General features: G+C 46.1%; 1 protein-coding gene across 4 annotated transcripts in view; it reads right to left on the bottom strand.

The window, feature by feature from the left end:
• FRMD4A (FERM domain containing 4A) overlaps positions 1 to 17,233 on the bottom strand; it is a 210,993-nt gene that overhangs the window by 134,055 nt on the left and 59,705 nt on the right. For all 4 annotated transcript variants that reach the window (XM_028114121.2, XM_028114123.2, XM_088025802.1 and 1 more), the window contains exons 3-4: positions 14,436 to 14,530; positions 1,848 to 1,940 (exon numbers count right to left, since the gene is read on the bottom strand). In XM_028114121.2, coding sequence (XP_027969922.2) covers positions 1,848 to 1,940; positions 14,436 to 14,530 — 188 coding nt within the window. The remainder of the gene's footprint in view (positions 1 to 1,847; positions 1,941 to 14,435; positions 14,531 to 17,233) is intronic.

Genomic DNA, 17,233 nt, shown 5'->3' with positions numbered 1-17,233 from the left:
CAGAAGTCACGAGTGACTTGGATCGGCCGGCATATCCTCAGTGACAATTTCATGGCGCCCCAAGCTTTCCTCCAAGGCTCGGTTCCCAAAACCCACCAATAACTCAGCTCATAACAGACCCTTGCAAAAAGCAGCTAATATACAACCAGCCCAGTATTTTCTCTTCTTGATTAATGTTGGCGAAAAGCAGCAGGAAGGAGGGGAGATCCTGATGTATTATGGCAAGTGGACTCATCCACCTTTGATTACAGGTTAATGAAACTCTTAAATTCAACTGAGCCTTGCCCGATGTTGCCGCACCCCCATACCCCCCCCTACCCCCGGTGGAATTGTGAACTCTCCTTTATGCGGTTACCTTTCCATTTATCTGAGAAAATGGAGCCACCTTTAAAGAGACTGTGACATCAAGATCACGCGCATCAGTAATGGAAATGGCTAAGATTAGCTCTGATAGGTTTGCAGCTCTTAAACAAATAAGAAGGGCATTAAAAGCAAGTTTAATTTTGCTCCGCCAGCAGAGGTGAAGATATATATGCTCGTCTGGGACATGGACCCTTTAACTCTTACTTAGGCTCTCTGATGCCTTCCATGGTATCAAAAGGGCTATGATTAAAACTGCATTCCTGACCATGCTCTTTAGGAAGAACTGAACTGTGAGTTGTTTGTGGTCCTGCTCTTGAACTTGTTAACATATACATATTTTTAAAGATCTTATTTATTTATGTATTTGAGAGAGAGAGTGTGAGTGCACGCATGACCCAGGGTTGGGGGGCAGAGGGAGAGGGAGAAGTAGACTCCCTGCTGAGCGGGGAACCCGACACAGGACTCGATCCCAGGACCCTGGGATCATGACCTGAGCCCAAGGCAGCCGCTTAACTCACTGAGTCACCCAGGCGCCCCATTGAACTTTAACATATTTTAAAAGGACAGGGTGCATGTATTGGGTAAGAGTGCTGGTGTTCGTTGGAAGATGGAGGCATTCGGGCCTAAATGCCCCTGCAGCTGTGCACAATGAAGGTTCTGCACAAAAACTGCCTGGTGGCTCCAAGGACGGGGTGCTCCGGGAGATGCTGGATCTGGACGCTCAGATCCTGGCTTTGGCCCTGAACCCAAGACACGAGCCCCCTCTCTGACTTGCCAAAACCTTCTGCAAATGAGGGAAAGTGGTAAGTCCGGCTGACTTCATGTTTGCAAATGTGAGCCGTGAGCAGCAAATTACATTCTCTGCAGTCACAGAATAAAACTTCTTATAATAGATTAGTGAACAGAAAATGCCCATCGTTTCTGGTATTTTATTAAGCTGTATCCTCCCTTCCTGGGGAATGCATTGAACTATGGTTTACTGCTGCATTTCAACTATTCCTATTTGGGATAAGATAAAATAGGCAAGTTTCAAGAGGCCAAGTGTCAGTTGTGAGAAAAGGAAAGAAGACTCAGGGGTGCCTGGGTGGCTCAGTCTGTTAAACATCTGCCTTCGGCTCAGGTCATGATCCCAGGGTCCTGGGATCGAGTCCTGCATCGGGCTCCCTGCTCAGCCGGCAGCCTGCTTCTCCCTCTGCCTCTTCCCCTGCTTGTGCTCTCTCTGTCTCTCAAATAAATAAATAAAATCTTAAAAAAAAAAAAAAAGGAAAAAAGACACAGACATTTGTGATGTAGCTCCAAATGACCGCCACCAAAAATAACACTAATAACCCCAGGATTTGTGTTACTATAAGAGACTCAGTTTAGTTTGAGACAGATGGACCACAACGAACTTGATTCCCCTTTCCTGTAATCATGCTGCCCTCCCAGACTTCTTGACAAAGAAAAAACAACGAAGCAAAAGGATGGACACGAGGTGTACGTACCTGACACAAAAGTATAAAACAACCGGTCCGGACTTTTTGGGGAACTCATGTTCCAATACTCTTCGGTCTAGTTGAAGCCAGTTTAAGTGTCCCCTGAGGAGAAGAGAGACAAATGGGTTAGGACTCTGGAGTTTGTGGAAGCTTCTGTGATGAAAGCATGTGTGCAGCAGAACATGCTGGATCACAGATCAATGTGGACCTCTACCCCACTCCTAAGTTCTCAGTACTTGAAGAACTTCAAGGAGTTATCTGGGGGGATACTGAATCAGCGGCAGATACCATGTGACGTGAAGGAGAGGAATGACAATCAGAAAGTCTGGGGTTCGCGACCTGCTATCCATTTCCTCGATTGTGCTAAAATTAAAATGGAATCCTACCCTCTCTCTCGTCCTGAATTCCCTTACCACCACCCTCCTGAGTGCCTTTTTTCCCGAAGGACTCAAAACCCACTTTAGAAATGTTAGCAATCTTCACAACGCCTTGCTGGAAGCAGACAGGGTGAAAAGTGAATCACAAATAGTTTCTTAAAAAATGAAACTCACACCCACCATATGACCCAGACATTCTACGCCGAGGTATTTACCTGAGAGAAATGAAATCTTTGTCCATGCCAAGACTTTTTTACACGCAGATGTGCAGAGACACTTTACTTGTAACAGCTCAAAACTTGGAACAACCCAAATGTTTATCAGTAGGGGAATGAGCATGATATAGTTGTAGAATGGAATACTATCGCCCCAATAAAGACACTGAGCTATTGATACATAACATCAACATGGATGAATCTCAGAGTGATTATGCTGAGTAAAAGATGCCAGACAAAAGAGTACAGACTATAGGATTTCATCCATATGAAACTCCAGAAGGTGCAAACTGATCTGTCCTGACAGAGGACACATCGGCGGTTGTCTGGGGGGTGGGTGCGAGGGAGGGCTTTCAGTGGGGCAAGAGGAAACTTTTGGGAGTGATGGATATGTTCATTATCTCAATGGTAGTGATGGGTTTCATGGGTGTAGACACAAGTCAAAACGCATCAAACTGTACTCTTTACCGAGTGTTTATAGTATGTCAATTTTACCTCGTCAAAGCTATTTTAAACAGTGAACCACAGAGACCTTTGATGATACACAAATGGAGTGGCTTGTGCATTTCTTCCTGCCCTCTCTTCTTTCCCTTTGTAAATATTAATTAATCGCCTTCTCTGAGAAAGGGTCTGGAGATGCAGCAGTGTACAAAATAGACACGATCCGGTTCCCCTGAGCTTCTAGTCTTGTAGGTAGACAGGACACTCAACCCACAATTCCCACAATTAATGGCAGAATTACTAATCAGGGGGCACCTGGGTGGCTCAGTCGGTTAATCATCTGCCTTCGGCTCAGGTCGTGATCCCGGGGTCCTGGGATTGAGCCCCGCATCGGGCTCCCCGCTCAGCAGTAGGCCTGCTTCTCCCTCTCCCACTCCCCCTGCTTGTGTTCCCTCTCTTGCCTGTGTCTCTCTGTCAAGCAAGTAAATAAATAAATCTTTAAAAAAAAAAAGAATTACTAATCAGAATGGTATTAGGACCTAACACTTATGGTATAAGGACCATGAGTAATGAGAACATGTAAGGACCTGATTGAGTTTGGGGTTCAGAAGTACTGCCTGGTGTCTGAGATTTGAAGAACAGTGAGAGTTAACTTAGCAAAGAGAAGGGGGACTATGTTCTAAGCAGTGCGGCCAGCATGTGCAAAGGCCCCGAGGCAGGGAGAAGTCTGGCATGCTGGTGTCGTGTGAGTAGAAAGAGATGAGGCTACAGAGGGCAGGGACCAGCTGCTAGGGTCCGGGAGGCCACGTTGAGGAGATGGTCTTTGCCGAGTGGGGCAAAGCCACGGGGCAGGTATGAGCAGAGGAGTCTGCCTTTTCCTCTCCTCTCCTGACCCAATCTCAGTCCAGCAGCCTGGAGGGCCAAGCCCTATAATCACCTTTACTCAGGAAGCTCATGTTGAACAGACACAACTGATACACGAAGCCTCCTCGGGTGCCTGATGCTGTGTAACACGTTCATAACGTATACGCACGTGTGAAATGCTGGCATTGGTCTGTGGGTAATGGGAGACAAAACTTGTCTGACTCACTGCATTAGAATGTTTGCTCCTCCAAGCACATGCTTGCCTCCAACAAATGCAAGACAGTAAACATGCTAGAGGTTTTCATCTCCACTTTAAGGCTCATTCAAGCTGCACCTTTTGCAGAAAATCCCTCTTTCAATGTGGCTCTAGAGATGGCATTTGGATCTGCTTCTGGAGAGTGTCCATCTGAGGAGCTCGGGCTCTTTTTCCTCCTCCTATGAATCTCCAACTAGAAAAACATTTTTTTTTTCTACTAACTTTACCTTTCATGTTTGGTTATTCTTCTCTGAATATAGTAAGGATAAAAAATAATGGGAAAAAAGGTCTTCTAAATAAACGACTGGATCACTTTCCTCCAGAAAGGTGGGATAAATTCCTGTCCAACTAGAACACGGGATCTGGAAGCAGAAGGTGCCAACTTGGTCTCTGGTTGTACTGGAAATGCTGAGAATGCCCCACAGGGTCATACTTTTTCAGACCTCTGTGCCTGAGCTCATGTTGCTGTCTCTGCCTAGAATGCCCTTCCCCTCCTTCATCACCGAGCAAAGCCTGACCCATCCTTCAAGACCTGGCTCTCTTGTGTCTCTTCCAGAAAGCGCTCCTTGACCCACCTTCCCACACCACACACCAGCCTGGGCTGGGCTCCTCTCTGGACCCTCACGGCACCCACCCCAGGCACACTGCTCCCACGCTCCCCACCATCCGTGGAATGTCCCCTGCGTATGCTTTCTGTCTCCCCAGTAGACCCTGTACATCTGAAAAACAGAGACCTACTTCATAAGGTAAAAGTGTGTGCTTGATCAAATGGAAGGTATTAACACAAATGTTAGCCCTAATTATTGGATAATAAATTACAGCCACTCTCTTCCTGCCTCTGAAAAGGTCCAAAATCTTCCAGAGCCTTCTCTTTAGGCTCAGCCTCTTGCACACATGCCCCATGCATGCTCTATGCTGTGCCTCTGATCATGCTGTTTCTCCTAATTGGAGTAGTCTCTCTTCCTCATTATCCGAACGCTAGCCATTGTTCAAGGCTGAGTTCCAGTCTTTCAGAGAAGTCATCCTTCATTGTTTCCATCTGGGGTTCCTTTCAAACTTCTCCAGGCTTCTGTGTGTGTCATCTACAGAGCATTTAGCATATTTTGGACAATTTGTTATTTAAAGAATATAACCCATCTCTCTAAGTTGTTACGTTTTCAACACTTAAAAAAAAAAATGTCATCCCTGAACCTCGCACAGTGCCTGACGAGTGTTAGGTGCTCAAAAGGACTTGCTCATTGATTGGATGACTACCACCAAAAGCAATAAGTGTATGCCTGCATCTCAATTTGTGAAAGTGACTGAGTGCCAACACAGAGGTTAATGCTATTGAAAGAAAAGTTGAATGTTATCCAGAGCTTCCCTGGTGATGAGAGGTGCACCACACCACACAGGGCCATGGTGGAAACACCAGTGTTGGTTATGAGGCTGAGAAGGAATAAGGAGAAGGCAAAGGTCAGAGCCTTTACTGGGGTTTCCACAGGAAAGACAAGACAAGGCAGGGGAAACAGCATAGGGTTGGCTAGTTTTAACGACTCTGGCAGGCTCTGAGGCATAAGTAGGCTGCCCCCAGCTGTCCGGTACCTGGCCCTGAACTGATTAAGGGCCGGGGCAGCCCTATAGAGAAGGTGGCTCAGAGGATGGGCTCTGGGTCACAGGGGAGATGCAAACAGCTTCAGCTGTTCGTCTGGCTTTGGAATTAATGGATGCCAAGTAAGCAGAGAATCTGAGAAAACTCTGAACAGCAATCCATCCAATGACCATGCAGATTTAAATTTTAATCTCTTGCCTGATGATAATTTGTGATAAAGGGTCTGGCGGGAAGAACTTTTTTATGATTATCACAAGAGAAAGCCACAGCCCAGTCCAATGGCCCAACATTACTGACCACACGGACTGCTGGGGATTCGACCTGGGACTTGGGGGGCATGATTCACTTGGTGAAGAACCTCCAGGTGGGGACACTGTGCATGAAGGGACACAGACATAGGTGTCCCTTGGATGCCACTCTGTTTGGGGTGCTCACTGCTCTTCTTCATCCACGTGAACAGAAGACAAGAATAGATTCCCTCTCTAGAGAATTTCATTCCCCACATTAAAATTTTTTTAAAGATGGGCACTTGGGTGGTGCAGTCAGTTAAGTGTCTGACTCTTGGCTTTGGCTCAGGTCATGATCTCAGGGTCATGAGATTGAGCCCCGTGTCAGGCTGTGCTCAGTGTGGAGTCTGCTTGAGTTTCTCTCTCTCCCTCTCCCTCTGCCCCCCCTCAAATCAATAAATAAATCTTTAAAAAATTAAAAAAAATTTTTAAAGAATGACAGTTTCATAATAAATTTATTTAACTGGAAATTCCTTTGTTTGCAGCCATATATTGGTTTAGCATTTACCAAACACTGAAATATTTAGACAGTGAGAACATGATCAGGAAGCAGAGAGAACCAGGAGGCCAGAATCACCCCAAAACAGCTAGCCTCCCAGGAAAAATGAATTTCCTTTCTCCACTTCCTCTGCTTGAACTCCTCAACCCCCAGCTGAGGGCTGTGAGGGACGGCATGACGCACACATGCATGCAGGGTTCTGACAACCATGGACAGGGAGACTCCCCACACCCGGAGTCCTGAGACCCTCGGGTGGGAGGAAGTGGCCCCCTCCGTTTTGCACACCTGCAAAAATCTCTTCACCGCAGGCTGCTCACAAAGGCAAAGACCAAAGGGACAAGTAACTCATCCAAGGTCTCTTATGAGAACTGCCTGATATCTGGGCAAAGGCTAAGAGATGGACTGAAATGTCAACTGGAAGCTCCAGTACTTTGGGATTGTTAAAATATTGTCTGCTCCTTGTATGTGGCTCCAAGTCACATCTGCTACAGCCAACAGTATCAAGGGTCCCTCACCGCACAGGACGCTTCCTTCCCTGCGTCACACCCCACGGTCCCAGCACCAAGTCCTTTCCTCAAATACTTTTTTTTTTTTTTTTTTTTTTACGTTCAGGTGGGATGGGAAAGGAACAAGTCAAAGGAGTATCTTCTCTATTCAGTTTAACTAAGAGATGCCTGATAGCTTGGTTTTCATTATTCTCATTGATTTTTCATTTGAGAATTCACCTCGGTGCATTTACCAGTAACAAAGCAAAAAATAAAAAAATGCCCCAGCTGACACTCAGAGTATTTGTGCTACTGCTTGACTGATAACTATCTTTAAAGCTGAGCAAGATAACACTCATTTGGTTTATGGTGGCGATAGGTCAAACTGTGGGGCCAGTAATAAATATGCAATTGCTTCCGGGCAACAGAAATTGGATGCATTTATTTAACAGATTGCTTTTAGCTTCTACATATAACACAAACAGATTTTTGTTTTGAGCGTTGGCACCTTCAATAGAGATGGCCCTAAGGAGAGCTTTGTTTATAGGGAGCTACCGGAGGGTGGAGGTATGTGATAAGTCTGTCTGAGCTGATCGCCTCTTGGACCCCCAAGGGGGAACAAAACGTGCCTTTTAGAGGTTTCTATTGTAGATAGGTTATTTCCTATGGGATGAGTTTCCAAAGAAAGCCAAAGCAAGAGTGTGAAAATTCTTACGGATGTCACTGGATGGGGGGTAGGGGGGTGGGCAGAGTGCTCTTCAAAGGGAAGAATGTTTAGCTAGTTCATGTCCTTACTTAGAGATACATGGGCTCATTGAGAACAGCTCAGGGAGAGTGATTTAGCTAGAAACTCTCAAATAGTGACCTTCAATTATGTGAGTGAGCATGTGTGTGTGAGAGAGAGAGACAGGGAGACAGACAGACAGAGATGAGTATCGCGGAAAACAGATGGCTGTTTGGTCCCAATGACTTTATGGCTTTAATTTTTTATTTATGGAGGAACTGTTTCCTCCACTATGTTCTCTTAAGGCTGTTCTGAATTTTCTTTTGTAACACCTCCTACACTATATCTGATTATTTACCTCCTGAACTAAAGATACAAGTCTTACGGGGGGTCAAAGCTAGTCATTTCTCTATTTCCAGGGCTTAACAGCAGATGCTAAGTAAACCTTGGCTAAAGAACAAATACATCAGCTTCAAATATGCTCCATCGATCAATGCTGCCGGGGTGATGAGAGCCATCCACGTAGAGACACGGCTCCTGCCCTAAATGGTCTCCATACTCGGGGAAAATTCACTGCTCACTGACTCCAGGATCTGAGCTCCACCATCCCGCTCACACTGGGAACGAAAAGGTCAGAAGACATGGATCCCTCCGGCCTCCTCAGATGGCTGCATTCTTTATTTATCTCAGCTGCACACAGGAAGAGTTCTAGACCCCTTCTCTGGTCACTAAATAGAAGGTACTGTGGTTTGCCAGACATCTGGATGTCTACATGGGCTGTCTCCGGGGTAGCGCTGAGCTCTGAATGCCATGTTCCCAGGAGCAGCAGTTATGACCCAGGCACGGAGGTCTTGGCATCGATTTCCCCGCCCAGTCTCCTGGTACAGAGCATTTCATGAATGAAAATCCCAAACCTATTTCTAAAATTACTTTCCCAGCGCCGTATATTCCTGTTGTTTCTCCTGCAAGGGGAAAACTGCTTTTCTACGTTATTTTCAAATTGTAGATAAGCTTGAGACTGGGAATGCTCACCACCCAAACCCTTCTCAGATGCCTCTGCCATTGCTCGTCATGCTTCTCCTCGAGGAGAGCAAGGACTCAGAAGGTTCTCCCCCCTGTCCCGGCAGTGGACTACGGATGCACTTCCAGTACAACAAGGCGTTCAGGACCTAAGTTATTTGGGTAAATCAGACTGCAAATAGTACCAATCAATGATGCGATCAATGGAAACACAGCATGTTGTTAAAAAAAAAAAAATCCTTAATTGGTTCTTATGCTAGGATTCTGGCTTCACAGTGTCTGTGAACCCTCTAAAATTTGAGCATAAATTATTATGTGTGAAAATTTTGGTGGAGGCGATGGAACGTAACCTGTTAACAAATTTCAAAGGGTTCTATGATTGAATAAGTGGTTAAGAACTAGTCATTTTCTTAATTGGTATATTGTACCTGGCTTTTAAAATATGCAATGATGGCTAAACAAGTTTCTTTCTCCCTCAGCTTTCTGAATACGTCTTCAAGGTTTTCATTACATGAATACTCATTTACAGCATCTGACACACAATTCTTCACATTTTTAATAGGAGATTCAAATTAAAATCTAAATATACTATGAAAATCATTACTTCAACTTGGCGGTGTGTTTGACTAATTCTGTTAAATAGACTAAAAGTTATTTTAAAAAATTATTATTATTTTTAGAGATTTATTTTAGAGATAGAGAGAGAGCATGAGCGGGAGGGGCAGAGGGAGAGGGAGAAAGAATCTCAAGTGGGCTCCACGCCGGCTGACATGGAGCTCGATCCCGCAACTATGAGATCATGACCTGAGCCGAAACCAAGAGGCAGATGCTCAACCGACTGCGCCACCCAGGTGCCCCAATTTTTATTATTACTATTATTTTAAAGATTTATTTATTTGAGAGAGAGCGCGCACGCGTGCGTGCAGGGAGGAGGGGCAGAGGGAAAGGGAGAGAGACTCTTAAGCAGATTCCACCCTGAGCGCGGAGCCTGACAAGGGGCTCGATCTCAGGACTCTGGGATCACAACCTGAGCCAAAACCAAGAGTCGGATGCTTAACTGACTGTGCCACCCAGACACCCCTATTATTACTTTTATAAGTAGGCTCTACACCCAATGTGGGGTTTGAATTCTCGAACCTGAGATCAAGAGTCACAGGCTCTACCTACTGAGCCAGCCAGGCACCCCTAGGATAAAAGTTATTTAGAGCTTTGGATGATGGGATCCTCTGTCGACAGTTAAAAACTTAACTAAAAAATTATACAACTGGCTATGAAGAGTGTTTGCATATGTCCAAACTCATAGAATTGCACACATGAGATATGCATGGTTCTTTGTGTATCAACAATTATACCTCAATAAAGCATTTTCCTTTAAAAAGAAACCGAAACAGGGGCGCCTGGGTGGCTCAGTCCGTTAAGTGTCTGCCTTCGGCTCAGGTCATGATCCCGGGGTCCTGGGATCGAGCCCCACATCGGGCTCCCTGCTCGGCGGAGAGCCTGCTTCTCCCTCTCCCTCTGCTGTTCCCCCTGCTTGTGCACGTGTGCATGTGCGCTCTCTCTCTCTCTGTCAAATAAATAAATAAAATCTTTAAAAAAAAAAAAGAAACCCAAACAGAGGAAACAAAATGATGATGGAGAATAGATCAGATTAACTACAAACAGGGCTCTACTGATTTAAATTATGCAACCAGAACCACGGGCTCTGAAAACAAAACAAAACAAAACTTGGGTGTTAAAACCAAATAGTCCATGGAAATATTTCAAAAATAAAATGTACTAATAACTTTCCTTCAATGATGGGAGCCAATGATTGATAAATGAAATTTTCAGTTATACCTTATGTGCTCATGGAAACACTAAATCTGAGCTAGTTCTCAAAACATTAGGTTTCCTGACTCTCCCCGAAATGGAGAGAGTTTGCAACTGCGCAGGTCCCCGGCGTGTCTCATGACATAATTGGTCATGTCTGGCCCCAAATACTCAAAGTTTGAGTGAACTCAACTTCTCTTCTTGGATCTTAGGGAGGAGGCAGAAGAAATTCCCTCCAACTTTCCCCTGTCCCTCTAGAACAGGGCTTTTCAAACTTGGCTTCTCATTACAATCCGTCAGGGAGCTTTGAAAGATCTTGATGTTCAGGCCACAGCCAGACCAAATAAATCAGAATTTGGGGGGTAGGTCCCAGGCACTGGTATTTTATAAAATGTCTTGGTGACGCCAATGTGCGGTCAAGGCTGAGAACCGCGACTCTAGCAAAACATAATTATTTTAAGATCAAATTTATACTGGGCTCTTACTTTGCTTCAGAATGTTTTAAAGGCTGCCAAAATGTCATTGTTTGCAGGGACCACCAGCATTCAGACCATCTACAGATGACCACTGATGTCTCTTTGTATTAGTTATTAAAAATAAGAGGGGGCTAAATGCAATTGGATCTTGGAACAGAAAAAGAAAGGGGGCATTCGTGGAAAAACCGGTAAAGCTCAAATGAAGTCTATAGTTTAGTACCAATAATATCAGAGTTTACTAGTTCCCATGCTAATCTCTCAGTTTTGGAAAAATGTCATACACTTGGTAAACTATAACAATTGGGGAAGCTGGGTGGAGGGTCTATGGGGAACTCTGCTCTTTTTGCCAACTCTTGTGAGTTTAATTATTTCAAAATAAAAAGTTAAAAAGTGAAACTAAAACAGGCAAAGCTAGTACTAATGCTGCAAAACTGCGGATTAGCCAATGATATTAAATATCCTGGGGCCCAAAGTCGTGCCTGGTGGATTTAGGCACTTTATTAAAGAATATAACCTGATGGTGTGAGAGAAGCTTAGAGAACCTTCCAATTTCCTGTCTTCCTTCTGCTTTTATAGACCTCGTCTCCAGGCCCATCCAGATCCTACAAAATGTCATCAACAGCAGTTAGAATGAAAGGCCTTGCTGGCCATCGAGGACCCTGAAGTCATCTAGTCTACTCTAAGGAATCTAATACTGCTGGTGGATCGTACACTTGTTCGGTGTTCTACAGCTCACAAGCCCTTTCCAAATGTTAGTCTTGAATAGACAAATCCACAAGGTACACCATGGGCTATAATAAAAGATGGAGCTTCGATTTCATTTCGTTATAGGAGGTACAGGGTCGCACCTGCATGAACCCCTCACCCACACACACTCCACATCAGAGTACACACGCACAATTCGGATACACGGTTATTAAAAGATTCTATGTTGGGGGCGCCTGGATGGCTCAGTCGGTGAAGCGTCTGCCTTCGGCTCAGGTCGTGATCCCGGGGTCCTGGGCTCGAGTCCCCACATCGGGCTCCCTGCTCCGCGGGAGGCCTGCTTCTCCCTCTGCCTCCGCCCCCTCCCACCACTACTGCTTGCTTTCTCTCTCTCAAATAAATAAATAAAATAAAAGATTCTATGTGAGTCTGGCAGCGCCCAGAGTGAGGGCCAGAGGTGCCTATCGCGAGGCTAAGTGCTCACTGACCCGTGACTACCAACCTAGGCTGAGGGGCAGCCGCAGGCACAACTTCATGGTGGCAACTGTCCTCCTCCCTCCTACCAGGAAAAGGAGGAAAGTTCAGATGACCCACAAGGCCATCAGCCAACATCTGTTGGCCCCAGGGGTTGTCAGGCCACAACTGACTGGGCCCTGAGTCACGGCCACCCCTTTGCTTCTGTCTCCTTGGCTAGTCCCTCGGGGGCCCTGGTTCTTGATTTCTGCAGTGCCCCTGACACTAGCTGGGGCCCCGTGAGTCGGGCCCACCGGGCAGCTGCAGCCCTTGCCCACTGAGCTCCCATCAGCTTCTACCACTCTGACGCTTGCTGGACGGATCCTCCTGCCCGGCCTGGGGTGAAGGGGACGGGGGTGGCCACACTCTCCCCGGACCCTGCCAGAAGATGGCTCCCATCCTCCTCATGACTTCCCCCCCAGAGCCCTCCACGCCTCCAGTTCCATCACTCAAGGGAGTGGCAGCTTGGCCTCACACTCACGTGCTCAGGGGCACACTCACACTCCTGGCCAGCCCAGAGAACTGGGAGCACGAAGACCGAAGGCACACAGGCTGGGTTTTTTGTTGTTGTTGTTGTTGTTGTTGTTGTTTTTAAGTAGGATCCACGCCAGCATGGAGCCCAACATGGGGCTTGAACTCACAACCCTGAGGTCAAGACCTGAGCTGAGATCAAGAGTCGGACGCCTCACCGACTGAGCCACCCAGGTGCCCCGGAGGGTGACTTTCTACCTTACAGCCGATTCATTCTGGCCTGTGCTGTTCAGGCAGAGATGTGAAACATTTAGCAGGCGTATTTCTTCTTCGCTGGCCTGGGACAACATGCTCATTCTTTGATTCTTGTTTATTCAAAAGGGAAGTCTAACTGGGGCTCATGCAGGGTGCACGGACCTTTTACAAGAGTAAACATACTTGGGCAATGTGAACAATGGGATATGATTAATTGAAACTTCTGGTTTCCTTCTAATTAGTGAAATGTATGACTAGCAATTTAGGGGGTTTAACCGTGATTCTCAGGGAAAGGGGTAGAAAACATCTGCATCTGTGAAGGTAGTTGCGATGTATATTTGTTTTAAAGCATTTATTTTCTTACTATGCCGGCTCCTTCCCACCAGGTTCCCCCAGCTCCCAGCCGTGCTCACCGGTCCTACTTGTAGGCATAGCGATCGTTCTAGACAAGGGCAACTCTCCTGCTTCCCTTCCTGCCCAGTTCCCGAGGCCGACCTGGCCCCTCCCGGCTTTCCTGAGGAAGCCAGAGCTCTGCTCCCCACGCCTGCAACCCGATCACACCAGCATGTGAAACGTTGCTAATTAAGAGAGCGAATGTTCCAGTTCATCCAAGACAGTCCTCATTTACGTGCCCTTTCACTCACACCGTCCCAGTGCAGACAATCAATCAGATGGCCACCCTGCCCACTTGCAGCTCCTGAGGCTAAGTGCACCCGTGTGCAGGTGCATCTGATGACCCTTCCAACTGCCCAAAGTGGGCCCCTCCTGTCCTTGTGTCTGAGCCTGTCCTGCCTCGATGGCACCATCTTGATGGAGGAGGCACGCGCCCCGCCCCCCGTACTGTCTTGTCCAGCCACTAACCTACCATTCTCTTTAATATTCTAGGAAATCATCTCTGTAATTCTAAGCATTTGGAAAGGGAGAGAGGAGGAGTGAGTGTACACAAAGGAAAAAAATTGTGAAACATTTCCTTTTTGCATCTTATCTAGGAATCTGTGCAGGTATTCAATGTACTCTTTGGTAACAGTACATTAAGAAGGAAATTGAAATTTTAGCAAAGATATTCCTTGCCTGGGTCGCAAAATGCCACTTTATAGAGGCAGATTGAAAACCATGGAAAACAAATGTACTTTTCGTCAGAGGAATGATACGAATTTTCGATTGCTATATTCGATTTCAGCCGAGACAGTGACGCTGCACAGATACTTTTCATTTTGAGTTTATCATCAAATTCATTTCCTGTTATTGTTACTCTAACATTGGAGAGAAGTATTTAATTTCCAGGAGTTTTCATTTAACTCTAATAGGAAACAAACCCATACAAAATCGACTTTAAAGAAAAAAACAAAAACATTTCAGTTCTGAACATGGACCTGCTTGATTATAAGAACCAGTTTACCTAATAATTTTATATGAGCATTGCCCTAATGATATCCTTTGGCTGTTCCGGGCATGATCACAAGGTCTTTGAAATTCGGACGATGAGCTTGGACTGACCCCGTAGCACAGGACCCAAGCGGCCCGCGGGCTGCACTGTTGACAGATGGGACAGCGCAATGTCAGGGTCTCACTCTCCCTGCAGGTCTGGAGGGCCCATGGCGGCACTTACGTCTCATCTGTGAAGGCTATTCCAAAGTATTCCTTTTCCTTCAGATTGAAGTGAGAGGCCACGAGGTCCAGCAGCTCCTTGGCCAAAAGCTTGGGCTGGAGGCAAAATAAAGGGGAAAAAAGGACAAGTGAGTAGAGGTGACTTTTCCCAAGACACGCAATCTCAGGTTGACAGAATATTTTAAATGGGATGTCTCAAAGCTCAAGTACATCAACACAAATGATTTTTGGAAAACCCACAGGAGTAGGCAACGAGGATGCCACCAAGCAAAAAGCCAAGCACGGGGCCACGAACGGGTGGAGACCTTCCGCCTTGTTTCCCTGGTAGTTTGTTCTAGAACAAATGGTACCTGCTCTTTGGCAGGGCTGTCAAGCCCTCTGGCTCTTCTTCCCCACACAGGAGAACATTTTATACTGCACCAAGAGGAAGATGCCTTGTATGGATATATTTTTATGTATATACATGTAATATATAGTCACATAGTATGTGCTACATGTCACACCCTGTTCTAAGCACTATACAAATACCAGAATCTCTGCTCCTCATCACCACCCCAGGAGGTGCTCCTGCTATTAACTCTGTCATATGAGGTGGAACCAGGCACCAGAGATCAAGCAAGTGTTGGGACTGGGATTTGAATCCTCGCTCCAGAGACTCTGCCCTTGACCACTCTATCCACTCCCTAATTCTGAATACAAACATTAAAATACCCTCCCCTCCAGGAATGTTAAAATTAAGGCCAAAGAACCTTGGGATTGGAATTTAAGCATAAATGACAAATTCACCCTCCAGTTACCTTTCCAAAGGAGAAGAACAGTCTTTATGTGAGAGTGTTTTTATCATAAACTCTTTTTTAAACACCTCTGTCAATCTAAAGGATTGTGCCAGAGATTTAGGAATGAAATCACTGTCGAGGTCCATATTATTTTTTTAAGATTTTATTTATTTATTTGACAGAGAGAGACACAGCGCGAGAGGGAACACAAGCAGGGGGAGTGGGCGAGGGAGAGGCAGGCTCCCCGCGGAGCAGGGAGCCCGATGTGGGGCTCGATCCCAGGACCCTGGGAACATGACCCGAGCCGAAGGCAGCCACTTAGCTGACAGAGCCACCCAGGCGCCACGACAGTTTAATGTCTTATTTCACTTTCTGAGTGTTGCTATGAACCACTCTGAGTCCCTCTCCAAATCTGTAGGTTGAGGCCCTAATCCCCTCTGTGGTGGCATTTGGAGATGGGACCTTTGGGAGGGGAACTGGGGTTAGATGAAGTTATAAGGGTGGTGCTGTCATGAATGGGATCAGTGACCTTATGAGAAGAGACACCAGAGAGATTGCTCACATTCCCCCTCTCCACCATGTGAGGACACAGGGCCAAGTCAGCCATCTGCAAGCCAGGAAGAGGGCCCTCATGAGAACCCACCCAGGTTGGGCACCCTGGTCTCGAACTGCCAGCCTCCAGAACTGTGAGAAAATAAATTTCTGTTGCTCAAGCCCCCCAGGCTGTGATATTTTGTAATGGCAGCCCAACATGACTAATACAGGTATACTTCCCTCTAATTCAACAAATATTTACCAACTGTCTAATGTGTGCAGGGCAACTAGCCAATACCGCAGGACACAGAGAAATACGTGGCACACAGCACCTGCCGATAAAGAGTGCTTATCAGGGGCACAGCCTGCAAGCTCATGTTCATTTTAAAATGCCAAAGCAGGCAGGTTCCTTTGCTGTCTCACTCCTGGGCTCACAGGGTAGCAGCGTCTGGGCCCCCATGACCATCAGTTTACCAATAAAAGCAACTGGAAATGACAGGAATGGGCTTGAAGCTAGGGCAGAGCATCCTCTCCCCGGAAGCCGGAAATGAACGGGAGAATCTGTTATGATAAACGAACACTATCTAATATATTATACTTCTGCTCATCCTAAAATGTGAACAAGTGAATAAGTAGTCCCTGTAAGCAACAGGGAATTCAAGATTTTCTGTAAGATCCTCCTTCATAAACGGTAGACAGCCTACCATGGGGATCCGGATGCAGTGGGGTAAACGTGGCTCAGCTCAGGATGTCACCAATCAATTACAAAGTAGATCAAAGGGGGGGGTGGGGTGCAGGCTGTGTTTGCTGCAGGCTCAGCACTACCTCCAGCCCCCGCACCCCCACCCCCCCAGCCCCGGAAGGTCCCTGGCTGCCGAGGTACAGAGCATTTAATGCAGAGGTCATGACTGAATGTAAGGTAGGTATGGTTGACTTTTAAATCGCAATGCACCATACTTTATCTATCCAAATGACTGCTATTCCTTTCAAAGCAGTCACAGTATTCCTATGATGCCTGCTAATTCTGAAAATATTTTTGATAATCTTTTGGGTTGCCTTTGAAGCTCATGTCATATTTGTAAAAGCATCCTCACTGGTGATAAACTTTTTGCACTCAGAATGGATTTGATTTTTTTTTTCTAAGTGGCAAAAGCCACTTAAAAGTCGAGTGTAGTGAGTGGGACGGGGCGGGGAGGAGGTGGTCCAACTGGTTTTATAAAATGAGGTGTGACTATTAGGTAATTGTGGGTTCTTGGGGTTTATGGTGAGGTTTCTGGCCCCAAACTGAAAATGACAGAAACCAGATTTCCTTCCCTTTAAGATTAAATGTTAAAGCCAACATCTCAACGGAATTGATCAGAGACACATTAAACTCACCCAGGAAGGGCAAGTACAGAACTCACTCTCAGGGTTAGTACAGTTTTTCTGTAATGTGATTCAGTATAGTAATCACTCTGTGGAAGGGGTGGGGGTGAATGGAAGGTGTGTG

The sequence above is a fragment of the Eumetopias jubatus genome, unplaced genomic scaffold, assembly GCF_037043125.1.
Source record: "Eumetopias jubatus isolate StellerSeaLion01/CBP00866 unplaced genomic scaffold, mEumJub1_p1.0 scaffold_8, whole genome shotgun sequence".
NCBI lineage: Eukaryota > Metazoa > Chordata > Mammalia > Carnivora > Otariidae > Eumetopias > Eumetopias jubatus.
This window is presented reverse-complemented; position numbering and strand designations above follow the sequence as displayed.